The sequence below is a fragment of the Tympanuchus pallidicinctus genome, unplaced genomic scaffold (assembly GCF_026119805.1).
Source record: "Tympanuchus pallidicinctus isolate F22 unplaced genomic scaffold, pur_lepc_1.0 scaffold25, whole genome shotgun sequence".
NCBI classification, from domain to species: Eukaryota; Metazoa; Chordata; class Aves; order Galliformes; family Phasianidae; genus Tympanuchus; species Tympanuchus pallidicinctus.
The window spans coordinates 3,256,526-3,281,547 of record NW_026294742.1 but is presented as its reverse complement, the minus strand read 5'-3'; the positions used below and the strand labels follow the sequence as shown (position 1 = coordinate 3,281,547).

The following is a 25,022-nucleotide window of genomic DNA, read 5'->3' as shown; positions in this document are numbered from 1 at the left end:
GATATGTTCTTAGCCAGTAGTTTGTGAAAATTGTGACTATTCAGGTTCCTCCTCTTTATTTTAAACAAATCTCTAGATTTCCTTGTACTTTTCTTTGCTCGTGGCTGCTCTTACACTCTGGTACATCACTGAGCACAAGGTGACAATTATAACTTTGGTTTCCCATATTTTTTGTGGATTTGTGTTCAGGTGAGTTGATGCAAGTACCAGCATGGCTGAGCAGTTCCTTAGTGCCGATGCACAGTGAATGGGAGGTGACAGTGCATTCAGGCAGCATGGGGGGAGGGCTGTTCCACTTTATTTGATGACACTGTGATCACAAATTGGCTTATGACTATTGCAGACCACATCCAATGACTTCAAATGCTTTTGGAGAATTAACTGAGCCTGTTAGTTAGTCAGAAACATGAATTTTGTAGGAACTTGTAGTGGTTGGAAGTGTTACAGTGCTTTGTGGAATTACAAAGGGAATCTACTAGCTGGTTTCAAATTACTGATTACTTTTACAATTGAATTGGTGTCACAGTTTATGTAATTGTAATAGCAAGCTTCTTCATCACTAAGTGATGTGGGTGTGATTACATGTATCTTCAGAAAAACCCACTTCAATGGTATAAAGTCAGCGTGTTGGGTTTCAATATCTGCCCAGAGAGAATTCCTCTCTGATAGAGACATTGTGTTATAGTACAGTTTATATCTCTCTTTTGGAAGGAGAAAGATGCTGCTTTAAGTGCTGCTTTTATAGAAGCAGATTGACAAACTGACAAATGCTTTCTCAGCTGGATACAGTGGCCTTTCTTAGAGGTAATTCTTTTTGCCTTTTAGCAGACATCTCTGGAATTGACTGGATGGTGAGACATGGACGAAGCCTGGCCCTCTCAGTGGCTGTAAATGTTGCTCCTTATAGGCTGTGTTCCCCTAAGTACTATAACAGTGTGCTGGAGATGATCCTCAGCAATGCCATTGCTGACAGGGTAAGTGCTGCCTGAGGAAGGGCAAGTTCTATTCAAGTGCTTGTGGGAGTAGTTATAAAAGGCTCAGAGTGTTACAAAAATTTAAAATAAAAAATAAAATCAGAATAAAAATGCATTCTGAATGTTCTTCCTTGACTAGATGCAGTTTTGTAGTGAAACTGCATGATTGTGATTCTGATTCCTTTACTGCTGATCTCTGTCAAGATGAAGATTATTTAATCCTTAATGGTAGAGTAACTTTCACTGGGAACAAATTCCACTTCTGTTGCCCTATTAAAGTTCTCATTCACAGGCCAGGTTGACAAGATGAACAAATACTTCAATTTAGAAGGAATACTTGAAAAACAGAGTTGAATGAATAACATAACATAGGGAACTTGTGGGCTCTGTGGGGCCTGTCCTGTTGTTCCGTGTGGCTCAGTCATGATTTTTCATCCTCTGTCCAATAGCATTACCTTGTTTTCATGCATTGCACACTGCAGTTCTTTGACAGATATGTTCAGCCTTTTGCAAAAGCCCACCAGTCCATGTGACTGTGGGCTAGTTATAAAGACTGTTGAAGTGTACTGTAATAACATCAATCATATCAAATTTCTGTTTTTACATTGAAGATACCCATTGCAGTTAGTGGCATCAGAGGGATGGGCTTTCTTATGAAATACCATATGGAAGAAGGAGGGAACCTGCCTCCAAAACTTTCCAACCTCTTTATTAAGGTAAGAATTTCTATGTTACCTGCCATTGTTTTCCTCTGATCTTAACCAGTGTAGTACAGTCAATTTCAGCTAATTGATGGTGGTTTTCTTTGTAATATTAATACATTGTAACCCAGCACAAAGGCTGAAACCTCAGTTGCCTTATTTTTAGGAAGCTGTAAATCCTTTGACAGTTGGAAATCTATACAAGTCTTTTTTGTTCTAAAGCAGATGGAATAATTTTACAAGCCTGCTTTGCAGCTGTGAACACAGTACCTCCATCCCAGGGATGTTGTAATGTGGAAATCTGACTGGCTCTGTGGTAAACTTTGATTCAGTGTGAATAATTGTTTTCCTTTGCAGTAACAAGCAGCTGACAGAGATGGGAAGAAAAGCATGGAGGGAGGCAGATGTCAGTTTGTTTTTAAAATCTGATAAAGATCAAAGGGGCTTTGTTAGAAAGCTGTTGAATACCAACTCCTTACCTTCTCTGGTTTTGCATCAGTACTTTCTGACTTCTATTCTTTCGAACGGGAGTAGCTCCTAGAGCCTGGATGGAAAGAATATTGCTGTTAGTGCTCTTTCCTTTTCAAACGACATCTATTTGAAAATATACTTAAAAATTCCTTTCTTTCTCTATTGTTCTCTATTTTTTTCCCCATGAAAATATCCCTCAGGGCAGGAAGAATCTGAGTTTTGAACATGAGAGTGTTTTCAATGTCTTAGAAAAGATAAGAGAAGACAGAGTTGAGGGGTAGTGGTGGAGTGAGTGAGCTGCTGCCTTTTAACTTATCTGTCATTGTTATTGTAAATATAAACGTATTACATTTCACATTTTAAATTTCTTCTAAATTAAATCCATCATAAATACAAGTCAACATGGAGTCTGTTGTTTTTCAAAGCAGACTTTTTGCTGAAACATATTTATCTGTATCATAGCATTCTGTTTAAATATAAAGTGAGTACCACATTTGTCACAATACCTTTATCACAACATTAATAATTGACATTCGGGTATTGGTTTTCATGTTCTGATGCCTTGAGATTAAATCAAAAGTAAGCATCCCTAAATTTTTTTATATTAAAATGAAATACACTGTTGAAATGTAGCTAACATTGACTTTGCTGTTGCTGCTGACTGGGTGTGTTTTACCAGAGGTACTGTCAGCTTTTGCTGCAGTTAGATGTCCCTGTCATTTCCCATAGTCTGTACCTCTGTCACCAACCAGTTTTGTTTTCTTTTGAATAAATGTCTTGTTTTCAAGGTTTCATGCACTCTTACTGTTATACATAAGTTTAATCAAACTTGTTGATGATGTTTTGCTCTGTGAATTGAAGGCTACTTGTCTTGCCTGTTGTAGTTAACGATACTTAAGTTAGGAAAAAAAGGCAAACTTGTGCTTTCAATACCTTGTCCTTGGTATATCTAAACTTAAAACCATCTTTGTCTTCTTCAGTGTCTCCAGAACTCATCCAGTGACATAAAGTTAGTCGCAGAAAAAATGATCTGGTGGGCAAATAAAAACCATCTTCCTGCACTGGATCCTCAGACAATTAAGCCCATTCTGAAAGCACTTCTGGACAACACAAAAGACAAAAACACCAGTGTCAGAGCTTACAGCGACCAAGCCATTGTTAATCTGCTGAAGATGAGAGCGGGTGAACAAGTGCTTGAGGTATGAGACAGAAGAAAACATAACCATTGGTAGGAGGCTGTGTCACGTGGCTCTGCTTACGTTTAAGTGTTTACCTGGAGTGTCAGAACGCGCTGGCAGTCTCTTATGAAATAGGTGGAGTGGGATGTTCCTGTTTGCATTTAAGCCTTCATTAGTATTCTTATGGTAAGCTCTGGAGAAGTATGGAAGTTATGTGATACTGCACAGCCATACGGTGTGGTATTATTGCAGTCAAGGTATTTAATGTGTTCTCTGTGTTTAATGTCTGAAGCCATAGTGTGCTGTAGTTGCCTTAGCTAGGAAGGGTAGTTTATTGCTTTTGTCACTTTTATAATCCTATTGCAGCATCAGTACTGGAGAGTATATTTAGGATGGATGGAATGCTCCTTTGTACATCCATATCCAGACAGAATCACAGAATGGCCAGGGTTGGAAGGGACCTCAAGGATCTTGAATCTCCAACCCCTCTGCCACATGCAGGGCCACCAACCTCCACGTTTAATGCTAAACCAGACCTCTCTTCTAAGCCCCTAGCTGGTTTGGTCTGGAATCCTAAAACCAGATGAAGGCTTTGGGTATATTTGAAGATGCAGATAAATGCACCTCATAAGACACTTAAACCTGTTCTGATTTTGAACGGCATATCATAAGGAATCCATAATTTGGTGTTTTCTTCCTTCCACAGTCTGTTTCCAAGATTTTAGATGCTGCCAGCTTGGAGCTTCTCAACGAAAGCTGCAGGAGATCTCTTAAGAAGCTGGCTGGCCAGGCTGACTCTGAAGAACAGATAGATGACACTATACTGACGTGATAATCGAGCTCCCGAAGGCCAAACAACACTGACCCAACCGCTGCATCAGCATTTCAACTCAAAACACCTACTTTAAATGTTTTCATTTTTGAAAATGTTAATTCTGATGGGATTTCATGAAAAGGACTCCCAGAGAGTATTTTAGTATCAAATATACCAGAATAGCCTTAATTAGGACCCACTTTAGCTGAAATTTGAAAATTTGGTCCCCTTTTTGAAATAGTTAACGCGCAAGAAACAGATGTACTAATCTATACTGATAAATTGTGGCCAATTGTGAGATGTGGCTAGAGCACATCAGGCTTAAACTCTGGTGAAATCTACTTGTTTTCCAGGGTCTGTGCCAAAACTCCAGTCTTGGAAGTACTGTTGTTTTTTCCAGAGACCCTGTGAAGCCAGAATTGTTTTTGTGTACTGCTAACTTGCTGCTTGTGACGGTTCTGAAGACTGAAAATCCCTGTAAAACACAGTATTTAAAACAGCCTTAGAAATCACAAATACAAGGGGGGAATTAAATGCAGTCTGTTTAAAGAAGGAACATTTAATAAAGGCTTTGACTTTGATCCTTCTGGTGTGAACTGTTCTCTTTATGCATTCATTTGCCAACAAACGAATGCTGTGATTTACTTTGTGGACATGCATTTATTTTTTTAGGGCATACAGCCTATAGAGTGGGTAGTGCAGTAATACATATAAACCCTTTTGCAGAACTAAGGTAAGCTAGGGTTTAAAACCAAGCTAGAACTGACATTTAATGAAATTTGTAATTACTGCTGCTCATTTCTGAAGCATTTTGGACTATAGGCAGCTTTTTATTCAAATTGTGAAAACTCCTCTATTTTTGTCTTCAGAGGCTTCAAAAGATATTTGGCATTTCCAGCATGCAGAGTTATTTTTTGTCAATGAATTGTACTGCTCCAAGAAAGCAGGATTTTATTTCACCTGGACAAATAGTCACCTTTTTTTTTTTTTAATTGACTGATGCCTTTTGTGCTGTTTGATGGAAATAGTGGAAAAAATTGCATTGCAGAATAAAACTTCAAAAAGAAAATTGCATTCTACGTATTAAAGGGAGCCCTATCGATTTGATGAAATTATGCAGAAGAAAAAAGGTTGCTCTTCAGAAACCAAAGCTTTACAGCTTACAATTTCAGAAGGGAGCGATGATCTTCCTTTGATGTAACTCTGGATGGCTCAGCCACCTTGATGAGGAAAAAAATGCTACTAATCACAGTATTTGAGAGCCTAAAATGCAAGCACATGGGAACGCTCTGTTAGAACCGATTTGCCAGTTGCTGTGATTCTGGAACACTTTATGCCATCCTTTTAATTATATACGCTTTTCAGAGTGAACTGTAGTTCACTTCAGTGGCTATCAAACCTTCCTTGCTGCTATTTGAGTCCATTACTGTGTGTCCTGTTCCCACAGGCATTGAGAACAATTTGTTTGCAGCAGCCACGTTATCCCTGCAGTGTTCTCATCCTTGAACATGAGATCCATCCTCGGATTTTCCAGGTCTTTTCTTGTGGATGATCTTTTCTAAATCTATATTGTTGCTCTTCATGTTTGTTCCATTCAGATTCACTGTTGCCTTGTAGTGCCCACTGCTGGATCAAGTCTTCTGCTGGAGAATATCATCTTGCAGGTTCTACACAACATGCTGCTATCTATCCCCACAAGAGACTTGGCTGCAGTAGCAGACATTGTGCAATCAGTACTGAATCCAGGCCACAAATCTGCTCTTTTGCTATTTATGTCCAATCTTGTATTTATGCAGTTCACTGTTTCTATAAATCTCCACCACTTTCCAGTTGGTCTTACTGAACCTATAGTCCACTCATGTAATAACATTTACCTGCATTCTGGAGGTGGTTTTAAATTCCGAGTTTGCCTTCCAGAATACTTGCAAATCTCTTCTGCTTTCTGTTATCTACCGATTAAAAATGCGTTCTCTATCCCCTCATCCAGATAATTAATTAAAGTAATAAGCTGTACCAGTCATATTTCACTGCGGAAAGCTACTTGCCTGTATTGACAATGAGCTATGAGTGACTACGCTGAGAAGGAAACTTGCAAGTATTGGTGGGTATCCCTCACAGCACTGAATTCAGTCTGTGTGTCATTGCCTATGAGACTAACGTGTGATGTAAAGGCTGCTCCACCAAAACAGTCTCGGGCAGCAAAAGTTTATCTGCCATGTTCTTCTGTGGTCCTAAGTCTCAGTTCTTGTCTACAAGAACTCAAGGATGCGTGGTAATCGACCAATTCATCTTTGTATTTTTTATTCACTATCCTTCAAAGTTTAAACTCTGTTTTTGCATTGCACTGGTAATAATCAGAGTGAAAACTAAAAATGCCCTTAGGGATCTGACACTGTGATTCATTTCACCTGTAATGAATGAACTGTGTTTGGAGAATAACAGAGGAGAGGCAGCTAAACCACCAAATGCAAAAGCACTGTGTGCTATAGCATAAGTAAACAAAATTTTAAGCCATTTTATAACTGCAACAATAGGTGGGAAAAGCTCCATAGTTGTACTGGAATAACTTCTTTGATCACTGTGGACATGGAGGAGGAAGAATGTGCAAGTTTTTCTAAAGAGTGGCAGGTTGAGCACAGTCAGATAGCTATTTTACACCAGGATACTGATACTTCTTCAACACGTGGAAGAAAAGAACAGTCAAGCTGAAGGTTTTTTTATTAGCTTATTAATTTTAGCCAATTGCTACCTTTTGTAATTGAATTAAGGGTATTCTTTGTATTTCGTTTGTATTTTGTACAAACAGATTTATATTTTAACTTCGTCTAATATGAAGTGGAAAAACTCATTCATCTTTCCAAATGGCAGCTGAATTTCTGTGCTCCGTTTAGTTGTTCCTGACAGGGAGGAGTAAAAGGTAGGAAACTCACTTGTACTTACTGAGAATATGCTGATTATTCAATTACAGCACAACGCAGAATCTGGAATTTGAGCTACTTTTCACTAAATTATTTATATGCTGCAATACAATACATAGAGATAAAATACCCATAATTTTCGCCACAACATGAAAGATGATGAATTGATTGTGCCAACTTAGAGACTAAGGAATTAATTTTTCCCTCACTTCAAACATCTTGAAAATACTAGTTGTCAGTCTAAGAGCATTTTTTTCCCACAACTGACTGTAATAACATCTTTGAACTGTCAAGACGCTGCCTCTGAGTGACAGCTGAACTGTGTGTATTTCAAGAAGATCACAAAATAAAGCGCGATGTTTTATCTTACAAGGTGTTTAAAAAATTCAGTGGAAAAGAGACAAATGTGAAAACACAAAATATTCAGCTATGTTGATATTTTTTAAAGGTAAGTCAGCCAGTTGCATACAGTCTGTTTTATTTAGCAAAATGACCCCATCTTATGCTTTCTACATGGGGTTTCGTAAGCTTAAAAATAAGGGTAATAGGAAATGCTGACTTGAGGTTTGAGTTGGTGGTTTGTATGATAGATTCAAGGGGCCTCCCCTTGGTTATGCTGACACGAGGGGGATGTGTTGGGTTATTTGATGGGCCGCCAAAATGCTATATTGTGATGTAAGATAGACAGGAGATGTTGGCTTTGGCCTGGATTGGGCTTGGGCTAGCTGCAAACCCTTCTCCAACAGTGTTTCTGTGAGCATCGATCTGCAGAACTGCACGTGCTTATGTCTGGTAGCGCTCCAGCCTCAGTGTGGTGTTTTACATGTATGAACTGCAAAGTCCATGGCATAGGAATGAGAGATGGAGGACATTCAAATGGATTTCAGCACGAGGAGGATGTGACAGGGCTGAGCTCTGAAAGCCAGAAGACTTTTGTGAAGGTTAAGATCATGCAATGTTTATAACTAAATGCATAGTTGTGTTTTCAATCAGAAGTGTTCTGTTAGAGGATGCTAAAATTATCTTCACCCTAGAGATGCTATTTTAGCCATACTGGGTTGGCTTGTTTTCAGATGAGTTGCACAGAAATAGCAAAAATGTAACAGCACAACCATACCACAGTATCCCATGTAGAAGAAATATGTAATTCTAGAATTGATTAGAGACAATTACCCTAAAAATATTCTTATTTCTCCCAATCAAACCCTACTGCAAAAACCCAGAGGGAAGAATCTGCAGCTTTTTAGTCCTCTCCTATATTAAGGAGAATGCAGCACCACCAGCAAATGTCTGTCATTCTGTAAGGACCACTCACAGCTCAGCACATAGCTGGGGCTAGCAGCCATCTCAGAGGTCAACAAGCCCAATGCCCTCTCAAAGCAGCTGACCAGGAGCAGGTTGGAACTCCTTGAACACACTCACAATGTTCACGGGTGTGATCTGAAGCAGCACTTTGGTTCCACCAGAAGATTCTCACAGCAGGTGCATCCTAAGTGTCTTTGTAGCTCAGCTGATGGGAAAGTTTGCGTTCTTCAGGGCTGATGAGGCTCTCACTTGGAGGACCAGTGCATGTTAATGAGATACTTCCCTCAGTGAGCTGTAAAGCTGATGTTTCTAATATTACCCATATTGTAATTAAATGAAGTCATTATTTTGGTTTGGACTTCTGCTAAACAAAATTTGGTGAAGTAATTATTCTGGAGGATGTGTGCTGTCTTCTGTCACTTATTTTTGAGATGCTGAGGCCAAAAAATAACAAAGACCTGAATAACTGAGGTATTCTAAACCAAAACACAGCACCACTACGGAGACCAAACACCAACACAAATAAATGTTTTTGTAGCAAAGAAACCACAGAGAAGACAGCACCACCTCTCGTGCTCTTGACTACAGCCAGGTCAGCACCAACGTAAGTGACAGGGCAAAGATAACACCCCAAACATAAGCAGAACTCTGGATTAAATCCCTGGGAATCGAACCCTAGGTTCAAGATGCCAATAAGCCCGGCCTTGTCTTCTCATTTCTCTGCGGACTCTCCACGCGCACTGCCTAGCGCGCGCGCTCCCCTCACAGCTCCATCATGGCGGCCTGAGGCGAACTGGCAGCCCCGCCCCACCCAGTTCAGGGAAAGCGCGCATGCGCAGCGCAGCGCCGCGTTGGGCGGGCTGCGCGCACGCGCCGACGGGAGGGGCGTTGCGCGTGCGCGGCGGCGTGCCGGCGCAGCTGGAGGTCTACGGCGGCGCGCAGACGCATGCGCGTTGGCGCCGCTGTCAGTTCCGGCTGTTTGTTCGGGAAGTGGATCCGGGCCCGCCGCCGTCCCCTCCCCCTCCTCCCTCCCGCCGCGCTCCCGCCGCTCCCGGCCATGGCCCGGGATTACGATCACCTCTTCAAGCTGCTTATCATCGGCGATAGCGGTGAGGGCTCGCGGCTCGCCCTTCCCCGGCCCTTAGGCAGCGAGGGGCGGGGGCTGCGCGGGCGCGGCGGGGCCTGAGGGGGGCGGCGGGGCGTTGGGGGGCGTTGGGGCCGCTCTGGCCGTGTGGGGACCGCGGGGCTCCGCAGCGCCGTGCGGTGAGGATGCGGGATGCGGCGGGGAGCGGGCCGGGCATGGCCGAGGGTGGGCGAACGTCGGCCGTGTCATCGTCGGTGTGTGGGGCGCGGGCTGGGCTGTGTCTGTCGGGTCTCTGCCGGGTTCCCTCCTGAGCTAAAGGCCCGGCCGTGCTGCTCTCATTGCAGCAATCGCTGCTTGCTCTTCATTGTTAACTCTTCGTTATTAACCAAACCGTCCATGGGACTGCCTGGAATCTCGGTTCTGGAGTTCGACACTTCTTTAAATCCTCGATGAGCTCGAAGCCTTGCTACGTGCACAGATAGCTGGGAGAGCTGCAGAGAAGGAGTCGTTACACGTTTTGGAAATAAACCATTGAATGCTTCTACTGCACTTTCAGAAACTTCTGGAGGGCTGGCGGTGAGCTCAGGTTGTGCCCAGTGCTTTGTGCTGGGGACGCGGGGCTGGGAGATCCCACCCTCGGTCCCATTCAGTGCTGGTAACCCTCAAGCAGCTCACAGTTACATTTCCATAAACTGGAAGAGATGGCATCCACCCTCTTCTTTTACTAGAGGTGTGGTCCATAAGGCAGCAGGTCCCAGCATGCAGCATTGCTCGCTCTTGGCAGCTGTCACCTCCAGAAGCTTTTGCTGTATGTAAAAATATTTTATTCTATGCTAAACTGTGTCTGCAAGAAGGAAAAGGCTGTTTTTAAGACAGGAATAGGAAGAAAGGCCTGGGACAAGGAAAATGGTTTTAAGTTGAGGGAGGGAAGATTTAGGTTGGATGTCAGGGGGAAGTTCTTTACTATGAGAGTGGTGAGGTGCTGGAACAGCTGCCCAGAGAGGTTGTGGATGCCCCATCCCTGGAGATGTTCAAGGCCAGATTGGATGGGGCCCTGGGCAGTCTGGGCTGGTATTAAATGGGGAGGTTGGTGGCCCTGCATGTAGCAGGGGGGTTGGAGACTCATGATCCTTGAGGTCCCTTCCAACCCTGGCCAATCTGTGATTCTGTGAAAGGCTGAGAGCTTCAGAACAGCTTAAAGCCCTAGGCACTTCTGGGAACTTGTGGATTATTAAAACCAAATGCTTCGTTCTGAGTAAAGCAGTAATGCTGCTGCTTGCTGATGAGTTCCAAACTGTTCAGGCAAGATAAACAGGATGGTGAAAACTCTGAGGAAGGCTTCTCCTTGTCTTGAACAATTAAATGCAATGTCTTAGCTGAATTGAACTGAGCAAAGTCCCTGCGCTGCATCCAGAGAGGAAAAAAGTGTTGTGAGAATTGTCTGGATGCGTGAGGTTCTCTGTTGCTGTAATTAAATCTCACTGTGTTGTTTAGATATTGATTTTCTTTTTTTTTTTTTTTTTTTTTTTTTTTTGCTTACCACAACAGTAAGGCTTTGTCCCTACTTCCACACATTAGTCTGTTTGCCTTGTTTGTTGGTGTTCAGAAAGGCCTTGTAATAGGAAGTGGACTGATACTGGGTGAATGATAATGTTTCATCCACTTTCCTCTGTAAGCAAATTTGTCAAGGGTAGTAGGTTTGTGTGTTTTTAGAACAGGTCATCTGGAGAAGCTGCTGTTAATCTCAGTTGTTCCAAATGTTTAAAAATAACACAGATGATCTGTGCTTTGCATGTGTTACTTCATAACTGCTCATAACGGCGTTTAGAAACCGATAGGATGCAGAAATTTGCTTTTAATTTTGATTTTGCCAAGTCAGTAGGCCGTTCCTGTTTTGTTTTATCTTACTGTCTCCAGCAAGCCAGGAGCCCTGTTATCCTTCTCTGTTCTGATCTTCAAATAACTCTGTGTAGGAAGCAGAGTATGAAACAGAGTGTGGTTTCTCAGCACTTGCTGTGCGGGTCAGAGGCAGTGTGTGTTCAGAGAGATCGTTGTCATCTGGAGCACAAGGAACTCGCTGAGCTCAGGAGGCTTCTCTTCTCTGGCAGCCAGCTGAGAGCTGTGGATGAGGTTGAGTCTACGCTGCAGTGCATGGGCTGATGGAGCAGTGGTCATGAGCAGCACATGCAGCTCTGCAGCATAGCTTGGTGCTGGCCAGCCTCAACACAGTGGTGTGGTCTGACACGTCTGTGGTTTCCAGCATCTCTTTTCTTTTTATTAAGCTGGAGGCGAAGGTGGTTTGATCAGAAAGCAGGGTGCTTGCCGAAGACTTATTTTCTTCTTTCTTTTTTATAAGCTGACTGGCACTTTGCATGGGCTTAGCTCTTCCTAAATAACCAGGGCATTGTTAAAGTTTGGGAGGTGCTCTGCTGCCTTTTTTGAGCTCTGAGATGTATCTTCAGTATACATGCACTATGATTTCGTGGGTTTTTTTAATTGCTTTTTTTTTTTCCTCTCCCCTTAACAGTAAATAATACCTTCTCTGAATTTATGATGACTTAAACTTTTTGCAGATGAGATCTGGTTTACTGATATAATGCTGATCTTATTTGTCATGGATTTTTTTTTATATTTTTTTCTGATAGCTTTCTTCAGATGTGAACAGAGAATAAATATTCATAGAATCATAGGATGGTTTGGGTTGGAAGAGACCTTTAAGATCATCCAGTTCCAACCCCCTGCTATAGGCAGGGACACCTCCCACTGACCAGATTGCTTACAGCCCCATCCAGCCTGGCCTTGAGTGCTTCCAGGACCTCAGGGCATCCACAGCTTCTCTGAGCAACCTGTTCCAGTGTCTCACCACCTTCAACTTCTATATATGTGTGTATATTTATATATATATGTAGGAGTTCTATATAGCCTTTACATCTACCTTTAGAACATTAATGTTAGGAAGAACTTTAAAGTTATACATCATCAAAATAATTAGCTTAAATAACTTCTACCTGAAAAGATTCGATAGATAATCACCCTGGTGAGCTTGAATTTCCTCCTCATGCTGTAGCAGTTTTTTTTTTTGGGGGGGAAGGAGGAGGAGTGAGGTGGAAGGGACAGCAACAGAAGAGTTGTTACACAGAGGTAATAACTTTGAGGCATTCTGATCCCCGGATTCCCTTGGCTGGATGTGCAGGAATGAATTTCTTGTGATTCCTGTTTCTAGAACAGTGAGAAATGTTTCCATGCAGCAGGGTGTAGTCAGGGTGCAAACAATTGTTTAAGGAAAGCATGGATGATGCTCGAAGCACATTGGAAAATGTTTCATGGAATGTTTTGGCTAAAGGTACAACTTGAGAAAGGTGTGAGTCCTTCCTGGGAAATGTAGAACAAGTCTTTTTTGGATGCTCCGAAGCAAACAGCTCCTCTGCTTGGCTCAGGGTTTGGTTAAACTGTGCCATGATAACATAAGCTTTATAGTACCAAACCCTGGTCTGATTATCTAAGTAGTCCAAATTCCACTGCTGTTCAGCACAGCACAGATGAATGGGAGGTGGGCAGCGATATCAGCCTGATGTGCAAGTGGAATTCAACTGAGTGTAGAGTAGTGTTCTGAGCACTTGTTAATTAGCAGGATGTCCTCATTTTTGGACCTTTCCTGAGCAAATGTAAACCAATGGATCATAAAATTGCTTTTGGTCATTAGACTCTTGAGGCCTCTTTGAACCGTGGTCTGCAACTCATTCTAAAAATACTGTTTTGAGCTTGCTGAGGTCTGGAGAAATGGGGGGACGCAAAACCCATAGCAACCCTGTGCTGAAGGAGTAAGTGCAGTGTGCTACTTGACAGCTGATCAAATCCTCAAGGGCAGTTCTGAGGTGACTGCCCAGGGGGGATGGTGCTAACATATCTGCTGAGAAAAGCTTCGACTTCCAAAAGGAAATGCAGAGAGTGGTTAAAATACTGTTCTGTTACCTGACATCCAAGATGAGTGCACTGAAGGTTCTCCATGTCTTTATTTGTCATAGGTGTGGGCAAGAGCAGCTTGCTGTTGCGTTTTGCAGATAACACGTTTTCAGGTGAGTATTTTGTTGGCTTGTGTAAGTGAAATGGTCAAGGTTTGCTCCAGGCCTGCTGGCTGGCAAGGAGCTGTAGCGCTGCCTTTGCATGCTGGTAGCTGTGCTGGTAGCTTGATGCATTGTTTCTAGCTCTGCTGCTTTTGCTACAGGCCTATATCCTGTTTGATCTTCTCTTATCACTGAAAGTACCACAGTATTTAAATACTGCCATGGTTCCAGAAATAGCTTGGGTGTTTTAGCTTAATCAGTGCTCTGTGCAGACTTCCCATTGGCCCTTTGGGATTTAGGCTGATTGACTATTGTAGCTCAGTCACTCACGTTTGTGACATAACTAATTTATTGGGAGGAAACTCTTAGAACAGACTGTATTAAAATAAGCAATTGCATTAGCAGTTGAGGAAAAGCTTTGTCTCAGAATTTTTACACAAAGAATGCCTGCGTGGTTACTTAAGATGTTTGGGTGCATACTCTTGACTGCCAATAGAAGAATAATTTTTCAACACTTACAGTTTCTTAGGATGGCATGGAAGATGTGGTTTTATGGCTAGAAAAAAATCTATTGGCTGTGGATAAAAATACACAAATCACCAGAACCTGAAAGGACATTTTAAAAGATGAGCAGATAGGGGGAAAAGTTGTCCTCCTGCCCAGTCTGAGAGCTGCTGCCAAACAGGAGTCAGAAGCATGTTTTGAGATACACAGAATAAAGGAGACTTACGTTCTCACTTGTCCTTTCAGGCAGCTACATTACCACAATTGGAGTGGATTTTAAAATCCGGACAGTTGAGATCAATGGAGAGAAAGTGAAACTGCAGATCTGGGACACAGCTGGACAAGAGCGCTTCCGAACCATCACATCAACGTGAGTGGAACTGTGACTTGCAGCTTGGTGTACAGAGCTTGTCGTTGGGATGTTTTAATGTTGCCGTTGATCAGCTGTGATGGCTTTGCTATCTGTGTAGTGGGACTTCTGTCAGCTGGTTTAGGGCAGATGGGGTGGTGTCACTCTGGATAAGTTTGAAACTGAGATTGCAGATTTCTTCAACATTCTTGGTATTTCCACGATGGCTTTGTCTTACTCCTCTGCTTCTAGTTCTCAAAGCAGAGTTATTTCACTGGTTTTCATATGCTAGAAAACTCATCTTGAAAGCTTGCCCAGGAAGATCATCCCCAGTTGAACGTGCTGCAAAGTGTGGGTACAGATTCTCTGTGTTGTATAACTGGGTATCTTTGAGGACTAAGAATGGGGTCTCTTCTCTTTTAGAACAAATGCATTTTAGAGGCTATCTTTGTGTCGAGTTCTGTGGAAGCAGACACCCACACAAAGTTAACCTTTTCCTTGGTTTGGGTTCAGTTTCGTGTTCATTGTCCTTTCGAACAGCGTGTGCGCAGCTTTTCCTGTTCCTGGACAAACCACACCCAGAGCTGCAGCAGGGGGAACTAAGAATAAAATGCATTTGTAAATGGATGGCAGTAAACGTTTGGATTTGTGGTGCCTGGCTGGGGGGAGTAGGAAGAAATGTATTTGAAAGTGGAACTTTGGTTTCCTTTGAGTATTAAAAATATATATTTATTCTTGAAAGACTCAGGTATTTCACTTCATCTTTCGTGTCTGACTTCTTTTTTTGGCTGCATTTTGAGAGGAGGATCATTTTCAGCTGGTGTATTGATTAAATTATTCAGGCTTGAAAACAGTGGGATTGCTTGCATCTGTGATGCCTGGACAGCTAGAAATGGCCAAATCGGGCATGTGTGCCCCCCCTTTCTTCTGCACTTCTGTACAGATACTGCTGAATTACTTCCATTGTTTCCTAAACGTTTAGCTAGAAAAAACTCTGTTACCTTTTGTGGGGTTCCTGTGTGTGACATCACTTCTTGTTTCAGCGCTGCAGCAGCTTGGGGCAGGAAGCAGTGAGGGGAGGGCAGCAAAGCACTGCTGCAGCTCCTATCAGCTGTGCACGCAGGGCAGGCTGAGCCCCAATTAGTGCTGAGTCAGCAGAGGGCCTTCCTGTTTTCAGATTCCCTGACACAATTCAGAGCTGTGTTAATGAGCGTTGGTTCATGGGGCTGAGGGGCTGATGCCAGCTAGTTTAAAAAGCCGTGGTATCCGGCACTGAATGGGGAATACCAGGAAAAGAGGCTTCCTTTTGTGAACAGGAATAGCTGCAGGTCAGACTTTGCAGTGTATTTTATGGATTTTTACTTTTTTTTCTTCAGTTGCAGTAGAAAATGGACAAGCTGAAGAGATTGGAGGCAGTTGTGCCATGACCTGTTTGAACTCAGTTCTTCCTTTATTTTGCATTGCTTTTTACCAGAACAACTACAAGTGCTCTCGGGGAAGTGAAGGCTGCAGCCTTTGTGCCCTAACGCTGGTAAAGCAGCTACAGAATCCTGCGTGGCAGGGAAGGAAGATTTGAACTTTGTGCAGCTGTAAGCAGAGAAGTTCCTCTGTCCAAGCGCCTTTGTGCTGTTGAGGAAAACACTTTGCCAGTGCTGATTACATTGTGCTGAGGGCTTCTCTTGCAGCTGGGTGGGCTGCTGTGACTGTGGAGCATTCCGTGGTATTTTCCCAGAGGCTCTCTTGACCTAAATGTATCACCTGTGAAAACAATACGTCACAAGATTCTGATTTTGGAAAGGGTGTTTTTTTTCTCTCTATTTATTGGCACAGTAATGCAGTAACTGATTTGCTGAGGCCAAACTGAGCCCCAAGCAAATAGAGTTATGATGTTAGTATTTATGAAAGGGCTTGGCTGACCACATCAGGGGTGGAGTGCAGGCCTGCTGTCAACAGAGTGATGTAAAGTCTTTGTTACAATGACTATTCAGATTGAGGTTAAGGATGTGAAATGTGTTCCTTCAGTGTTACTGTGGGCTGGAAGTGCCTTTGCAGTTAGAGATTGGTGTTGAGCCATGAGGCAAGCAAGGCAGAAATTAGAGTCCACTTGGTAATTAGTAGTAATAAGTTGGAAGTGCTGCAGTTTAGATCTAGGGTTGCGCAGTCACTGAGACACTAGGGAATTAATAGTAAAAAATTGAGAAATGTTCTTGTATTTGTTTCAACTGTACTTGACTACAGATGCAGAAACAGAAGAACAAAGTAAAAATGCTAAGGGATAGAAATAATATAGAAATAGATTGAGAGCGTTCTGCAGAAACGGAGGAAAGCCAAACTTAAATCAGAATTTCAGACTGAAAATTATAAAAGACAGCCACTGTTTTTACTGCTTATTAAATGTGAAAGAACTGGAATAGCTGCTAGGTGGTGGGGGGGAGGACAAGTTGTATGGATTTGGTTGGTGTGGAACTTCATCCAAACTGTAAATTTGATTTCAATTCACCAGAGATGTGCATGCCACGACTGTTTGTAGTAGCAGAAATACTAAGATGTATGAACAACTGGGTTCTGTACTTTATTTGCAGTTGGACTGCTCTTCTTCTGGTTCAGAACTCTGGTTTTAGGATTGAAGTTTTGCGTGGCAGTTATCAGATGTTAGCAGATGAACTTTCTTCCATGCATTTATAAGGCATGTTCATGATAGGAATAAGCTTTCTGAGATGATAGAACTGATACGTAAAGCAGATATGGTGACCAAAAGACAGTCAAACAGGCCTCTGACAACAGATGTGCTTCCAGGACACTCCCCAAAAAAGGTGAATATGAAAATAGATATTATCTTGTAATAGATAAATTAGGGTGCTGGAGGAATGGAAAACAAGGAAACGTCCACAACCAACAAGTGGAATGCAAACAAAAATGCTTGATTTAAACCAGTGACTTCTCTTTCAAGTTGGCCAGCTATAGTTATTTACTGATTGATTTCCCTTCACAAAACTAATTCCCAGACCTCCAGATGTTAATCTTTGGAAGTGTTTACTGGAGGAAATTTAAGAGGTATGTTGAAGTAGAGAATAACTGGTGGATGTCAAGGTGGTGGAGTGCAGGTGGCTGAAGGGTGTTATCAGTTTGATTAACCAGTTCTAAAAGTGTTCTGATTTAAGTCAGCTGTATTAGTAGGTATTGTTTTTAAGGCCGTGTTTTATAATCCTGTAGGTAAAACAAGCTGCTTTGGTGCTTATTTTAACTTAAATGCTGTCATCCTTAATCATTTCCCACACCAAAGCTGTAGTTGAAGCCTCTCTATCTAGGTAGGTTTTCCAGTTGCATGGAAGATAGTTGTGTACTACCAGGCATCCAACTGCAGAGACATGTGGAAATAGCTTAGGTCTTTCAACAAAATGGAATCATTTCTTGGGCACTCTGAAAGCAAATAACTCTTCTGTAACTTTTGCTATATTTTGTTAGCATGTCTGTCACTGAGACCAGCAGATACTGACCCTGTGGAAGCTGCCATCAGTTATTTAGTCCTTCAACTGGATGCTGAAATAGAGAACTTCATGTCTCTTCTGCTCTCCTTCTTACAGTATCCATCTTCCATGAGGTGTGGATGGGAAGATGCTAAGGCATTCTTTCTCTTGTGCCAAAGCCTAAACCACCTCTTGCTTGCCAAAGCACAAAACCTACATGTACTTATCCTTAAATGCTGGAAGCCCCATCTGTTCTCTACTCACCAAAGCCTACAACTTCTTATAAAAGCAATTCTGCACTGCATCATACTGAAATTTGAAGTATGGAATAGGATAAACCAGATTTTGTCTTTTTTAGTGCTGTCCTGCTCTTGAGTTTGGAGCATCTCTGCTGTACTTGTTAAGCTTAAAATGTTATCTAGGACACAAGGATGTATCTAACAAATGAGAGAAAATAGCATGGCTAACTTTTCTTCCAAAAAAAAAAACAACACAAAAAACAAAAACCTGTGTATTTTTAAGGCTTAGGAGTTGGAGAATAAAAGGCTGTCGTAGTCTTATCTCTTGAGCTGCTAGAAGGTAATGTCAGCCAATGGAGAAAATGACATCTTAGTGTAAATGAGGGGTTGGCAACCTTTCTAGAAGGATGCGCCAGGCAAATCTCTCTTCCACAGATAGAAGCAATGTATGCTGATAGGAACTCAGCAGGAGTCAGGGGGTGCTGTCTTGCACAAAGGAAGACGTTTCTGATGAGGTGGCTGGCAATATTAGAGCTTTGTAGCAGGAGATCCCAGCTCCTGCAGAGCTTTGAATGTCACTGTGGTCTGTGCTTCGTGGCCCAGCCCACAGCTCTCATCTCTAGAAGCAAATGGTGATGTGCTGCTGGTGTACCAGGAGGGGGACCTACACATGCAAGGTGCACGTTATCCTACTCCCCAGCACCACGTGCTTTTGCTTAGAGGAAAACTTGGGTGCAGAGGCAAGGTAGGAGCTGCTGGATGCTGCCTCCATTGAGTCTCTGGTCTGGGTGACGGGGATACAGGGCACGGTTTTGTGGTGTGCCCCCAGGATGAAGCAGCTCTGCGTAGGTGTAACTGAACCATTGCTTTTCTGTGAAGGCTGAGTGATGTCTTTGTGAACGTGATGCTCAGTGTTGGAGAGGAAGTGGTAGGCCAGCCTCAGAGGTGCTGAATTAAAAGTCTGTGAAGGGATAAGGGCGAGTTTGAAGTTTATACATATTGACATCCAGTGTTTTGGTGGGATCAAGTCTTTCCCTTTCTGATACTGTCGCATGCAACAGTGCTGTCAGGAGGTTTTGCATGTGTGGACTCAAGCTGTAGAACGCTTTTTTCTCTAAGGGGTATAAATTTGTAACTAAGTGAGGCACAAGTGCAGTGCTGTAACAAGTTTTCAGGTGTTAAAGGAACTGATTGAGAATGGATTAGAATGTGAGGTAGTGCAGGGCCTCTTTCTTACTGGCTGTAAATAATTCTCACCTGAGTTCTTGCCAAGGAATGTGGATGTGCACTCATAGATGTCTGGTAAAGCATAGCATGGGAGCAGTGTTTGGCTGTCTTCTGAAAGCACCCAGGTGAGCAAGAGGAATGGCTTCTGCTCCTGCAGAGTGTGCATCTCATCACAGAGAAGTGCTGATGTGCCATGACTATCACTGCAAAGACATCAGCAGATGAAAAGAACTGGAGCTGTGGGGGTGAGATGCACTCAGCATGTGATGTGTGCCTATCTTTGGCATGTCTCTGTTGATGTTCCACCAAGGTGGATGGAGTGTCCTCACCATCCATTCTTTAACAGAAGGCAGAGGTGAGGGAGAGGCAATGGCTCACTCAAGTGTATCAGCAGCAGAAGTCAGACAACACTGAGTTCTAAAAGGTGCACGTTTGCATTAGATTATACAGTTTTGAATTTAAAAAAGAAATTATCAGAGCCAGGGTGATCACATCTAAAATGCAGCAGAAGGGAGACTGCTGCAGTGTTTGTGGTAAAGCTCTAGAAACGCTCTCACAAGTTAAAGGAAATTCCTCAGGCTTGGTATGCATTTGTTTAATTAAAGATCTTAATATTGATCATAAAAAAGAGGGTGAATGAGGAAGAAATAAAGCTACTTGAAATATGAAAACTGAATACTGGAGAAGGCCTTGCTGTCAGCCGTCTCAATTACTTTTTTTTTTGGTCAGAGCTGCCAAAAAATTGCAGTAAAGAAAAACACCTGGTAGTCCAGGGGATGTGGCTGGAAACTGAGGAGGTGCAGCTTGCTTTACATAGCTTGTTGAGGTGTGCACACTGCTGCCTTCAGCAGCTTCCTGAAGTGACAACACTGGAACTTGAATTTGGCTTTATTATTTTTGTATCATTATTACTTATTTCTTAAAGGTGCCGGTTGCCCAGGACTAATAGGAATAAACCAAAGCAAAGCTTATTTTTAATGGCTGGAGGTAGCAGAACGCACTGAAAGTGCATATGGAGTAGATCTGTTGAGTAGGAAGGTGTGATTGGAGCACAGTTGTTCAACAGGACAGAAATTTTTGTGAGCTCAAGAGAACTGTGACTGGGGGTTGAGTATATTTGGAGATTTTAATCTGGAGGTGATCTTTCATCGATAACAAAATTACTGCAGGGAGTTGATGTGGCCGGTGGAGCGCTCAGGTTCTGGGGGCGTGCTGGGAGCACTGCTGCCTTTTGCTCGCGTTGCCAGAAGACACTGTCATCTTTCAGGGTTCTGGCAGCATGAACAAGGGAGTCAGCAGCAGACTTTGGGCTTTGAAATCTGTTAGCATGGACTAAATGAGCAGGGAATTCTAGATCTAGATCTAGAGGAATAGAGGTGGCAAAGCTGTTACAGAAGAATTAAATGGCTCCCCTTAGTAAGGAAATTGCTTGCCAGTGTGACTCCCATCTACAAGAAGGGTCGTAAGGAGGATCTGGGGAACTACAGGCATGTCAGCCTGGCCTTGGTGCCAGGAAAAGTTATGGAGCAGATCATAATCAGGTCATCTAGAGGGAGATCACACACATAAGCTGGACAGCCTGGGGGTCAGGCCTAGCCAGCATGGGTTTGTGAAAGGCAGGTCCTGCTTGACCAACCTGGTGTCTTTGTGTGATCGAGTGACCAACCTGGTGGATGAGGGGAAGGCTGATGTAGTCTACCTAGACTCAGCAACGCCTTCAACACTGCCTCCCACAGTATCCTCCTGGAGTCTGTGGCTTGGACAGATGCACTCTTTGCTGGCTAGATGTTGGTGATAGGTGGATGGTGGGACTAGATGATCTTAAAAGTCTTTTCCAACCTCGATGATTGTATGAAATGGAGACATTTGGTTACCTTAACGTGGAGATTTGTTATGAATCTTGTCAAAGCTAAGTGCAAGAGCTGAGAAGGTGATACGTAGCTTGAACTAACATTTGTTGTCTTTTTCTGCTCCGTAGGTATTACAGAGGAACACATGGAGTCATTGTTGTCTATGATGTAACCAGTGCAGAATCTTTTGTGAATGTAAAACGGTGGTTGCATGAAATTAATCAAAACTGTGATGATGTCTGCCGGATACTAGGTAAGTCATTCATCACAGATTTAAAGCATCTTAGTGCACTGACCTGCCAAAGTACTCTGCTGACTTTTTCCTTTCTTTTTTTAGTGGGAAATAAGAACGATGACCCAGAGCGAAAAGTAGTAGAAACAGAAGATGCCTATAAGTTTGCTGGGCAGATGGAGATCCAATTGTTTGAGACCAGCGCCAAAGAAAATATTAATGTGGAAGAGGTAATGTAATATGCAGAGTATGGAAAATAACTACTTGGAGATGCTGGCTTGGGAAGAAGAAAGAATTACATTATTTCTGTTGAGGAAGAAAGATAAAATGCTTCACCCAAATTGCCTGTGAGTAGGTAGTATGACAAGAGACATCTGACTGCATTTGGAGGAGGTTGAGGAAGTGAAGACCTCACTGCGTTTTTACTAGCTTTACAGCACTAACATACTAGGCTTGTTCTCAAGAAAGATGTCTCACTGGGGAGGATACTTACAGAAGGTAGAACTGCTCAGTCTTTACTCCAGGCTTCAGATGCCAAACTCACCTGTTTTTATTTATTGGTTTGGGAAAGGGGATGGAAACATTACAGATGTAGCTTGGAGGTGACTCTGGAGGACACCCAATGTGAGCTTGGTGTGTTCTGGTAGGTTGGGGAGGATCTCTGAACTGAAAAATTTAAGAGTGGACAGTTTGTTTCTTTTTTAAAAGCAACTCCCTAATGACTAGCCTTAGCTCCTAGGTGGTCTGATCTTGCTTGTTTCTCTTGCAGATGTTTAATTGCATTACAGAGCTAGTTCTGCGAGCAAAGAAAGAAAACTTAGCAAAGCAGCAACAGCAGCAACAGAATGATGTGGTGAAGCTAACGAAGAACAGTAAAAGGAAGAAGCGGTGCTGCTAATGCCCTTCCCCTGCTGCAGAGACTCTGCTCTGACAGATCAGCCCTTCCAGCTAGACTCGGGCAGTTCCACTGGGACAGGCTTTGGGAGGACTTTCTCAGTTTTGTGCCGTTATTTAAAGATTATTTTTTTTCTCCATGTTTTCTATCAAGAGGCGCTGGCACCTTACCACTTCAGTGCCAAGAAAGTATCGGATGGAATCTTGCCCCTCTCTCCTCCCCTGCTCATTCCAGTGCGCCTTGTAGACAAGAAAGGACGTTGCCTACCAAGTGGACTAATTAACCCAAGAGTTTGTATATAATGTATATTGCGTTAACCAGCCTCGCCTCCCTGTTGTTGCTTTGGCTTATGCCTTCTTAATGTCAACCAATCATGGACTGCAGAGTTCACCTTTTTAATGAAATAGTACCAAGTTCTTAAATCAAGTTGGCCTCGGGCTGGCAGCAACTGCTTTCTGGGGCCTCTGGCTTCACTTCTGTTGGGCTCCAGGCTGGCAACTGGTGCCCCTGGGGCCTATGGCTTCACTTAGAGTTCCAGGCTTTTACTTGGGGCTCTGGCTTTCTTTTTCTAGGTACCGGGATTGCAGGTGTTGTTGCTGAAGCCTGGGGTTTCACTTCTCAAGCCCTTGGGCTGGCAGCTGGTGCTGCTGCTGGGGCCTTGAATTTCAGTTTGCCATGATCCGGGTTTTTGGCTGGGTCCTTGGGTTTCATCTTCATGTGCTGCAGCCCAGCTGTACCCATGCTCTCCTTCCATTTGTATCAAGATACTGAAAAAAAAAAACAACCAGCCTGCAGAAGTGGGATTTATTTGGATAAAACTTTTTTTTTTTTTTTTTAAGGTGAAATTAAACTCCTTTGACCTCTGCTTCTGGTTCTGCCACGGTCCTAAGTGAGGGTCCACTTCTTTTGAGAACAAAAACCATGTTCTGCCAAAAAAAACCCAACCAACAATACCCCTTCCTCCTCATTGTCCCATCAACAAATAGGAGATGTGAACATGAATGTGAATTTTGGTGGCAGAGCTGCGTTTTTCAGTGAGAAAAGGCATGAAAAGAAATCTAGCTATTCTGGATTGATGTCTGAAAGTGAAAGCTGCTGCAGGATCATTCCCAGGACTCTTCTATTAGAAAGGAGGACTGCTCTTTAATGTAAGAAAATGGAAAACTTGCTTGGAGGATCACCTTTGAAAACAAACCGGTCTTGCTGTGCCCAGCATTGTTTTCTTTGCCCACGTTGGCATTTCTGGGAAAACAGTGGCTCAGTCTGTTGCCCTGGGTAGATAATAGTTAAAGGGGGAGAGATTGTGTAACTGAAGTATTAGATTTCTGGGCTGAATGTACGTGCTCAGCACCTGAATAATTGCCTACATAATAATTAAGAATTTTCTTTAAGATGACAAAAAGGCATGGAAGATAACGATTTCCTTGAAGACCTTGAAGGCAGACTTACTCCATTTGTCAGTGAGCCCATTGGAATTGCTGGCCTTGGTTTGGTAGGATGTGGTTCACTGACGTCCATGAGCTCTGGATCAGCCCTCCTCTCTCCCTTCCTCCCCGTTCCCCCAGGAGAGGCTAAAATTTAGTCACTTATTTTGCCTGTATTTTTTTTTTTTTAAGATTTTTACGGGTTGTGGTAAGAGCCCCAATCATACAATCACATCACAATCAATCACTTTGGAGACTTTCTTTTTAAAAAAAATGCAAACAATGAATGTGTAAACACATTTTTAATCAGTTCAGGTGCTGGGAGTACATTTCCAGCTGCCTTCACCCATCTGTTTTCTTCACATATCTTGTATTGGTAACCCAAGAAAGAGTTGGGATGACGTTGCTAGCGTGAGCTCTGATGATGGTTAGACTCAAGCAGCTGTGGAAAGGGGCAGCTTAAGTTGCACCAGGTGTCATTCTGTATGCTTTCTCATGTTGAATGTGGTGTATGCACAAGGAAGGAGCTCTGTCAGTCCTCAAAGCCTTCCTGTTGAAATGAAGCTGTGCTGTGATGCTGTGACGGTTACCACTTTCTAATCAAAGGGTCCAACTGTGTTTCTTTTGGGCTCTCGTGGTAGCGAGTGTGCAGATCCAGGAAGGAGCAACTTCTTACAGGCTGAAATAAATGTCTGAAATGACTGGAACTGATGCAATAAAATGAGGAAATGGTGCACCCGAACCTGGAGTGTTCTCTTATGTGGGAAGATTGGTTCTCTTTGAGTCCAGGTCTTTGTGGCCACAGTTTGAACTCTGCCAATCCAGGTGTCCAACTTCCTGCAGTGGGAGTGTTTTCCTAATACTGGCTGTAGAGGAGTGGTTATGTCTGCTCTTGCCACTGACTGTTCAATTGGAAGGGGTGGGGACTGCATCTCTAGTGGTGTGCTGATGTGAAGTTTCCTAAATGTTGAGCAATGGAATGTCTAACTGGATTGCTAGGATTATTTCTGTAATGAAAGTTTCTAATTATGCTTTTTAAATAATTTTAAAAAACTAAAAATAAAGGTTACAAGCTGCCAAATCTTTTTTGAGGCTTTGTTTCCTCTGCTGTCCATCATCTGGAGGTGGAGGGTGGCAAGCCAGGGCTGAGCCCTTCTGCTGGATGTGGAGGGGGCTTCTTTCTGGGGAAGGAGGTACTGATGAAATCACAATTGATGTGTATCTGTTCTGTGCTGGCTGCCAGTGCACACAAGCAGGCTACTGAAGGCAGCTCCTCGCTCCTGGAGAAGTGTCATGGAAACACTCCCAAGTGTTCTGGGACGATGC

The 25,022-nt window shown here is 42.9% G+C and overlaps 2 protein-coding genes across 5 annotated transcripts in view; both read left to right on the top strand.

The window, feature by feature from the left end:
• The window catches only part of GCN1 (GCN1 activator of EIF2AK4), a 40,570-nt gene extending 35,851 nt beyond the window's left edge, over window positions 1-4,719 (top strand). The window contains exons 55-58 of one of the 3 annotated variants that reach the window (XM_052689859.1): window positions 829-974; window positions 1,586-1,690; window positions 3,127-3,345; window positions 4,031-4,719. In XM_052689859.1, the coding sequence (XP_052545819.1) occupies window positions 829-974; window positions 1,586-1,690; window positions 3,127-3,345; window positions 4,031-4,156 (596 nt within the window). In that variant the 3' untranslated portion in view covers window positions 4,157-4,719. Of the gene's footprint in view, window positions 1-825; window positions 975-1,585; window positions 1,691-1,897; window positions 2,022-3,126; window positions 3,346-4,030 lie in introns of those variants that run through there. The other 2 variants (XM_052689858.1, XM_052689860.1) reach the window with 2 other exon arrangements.
• Window positions 4,720-9,327: 4,608 nt separating this feature from the next.
• RAB35 (RAB35, member RAS oncogene family) lies at window positions 9,328-24,782 on the top strand. 2 transcript variants are annotated; one of them, XM_052689882.1, is made up of 6 exons: window positions 9,328-9,470; window positions 13,471-13,521; window positions 14,260-14,383; window positions 21,274-21,398; window positions 21,483-21,607; window positions 22,147-24,782. In XM_052689882.1, the coding sequence occupies exons 1-6, from the start codon at window positions 9,419-9,421 to the stop codon at window positions 22,273-22,275; spliced, it is 606 nt and encodes a 201-aa protein (XP_052545842.1). In that variant the 5' UTR covers window positions 9,328-9,418; the 3' UTR covers window positions 22,276-24,782. The 2 variants fall into 2 exon arrangements, with proteins under 2 accessions (XP_052545842.1, XP_052545844.1); XM_052689884.1 differs by lacking the exon at window positions 9,328-9,470 and adding an exon at window positions 12,622-12,788.
• The last annotated feature ends 240 nt before the right edge of the window (window positions 24,783-25,022 follow it).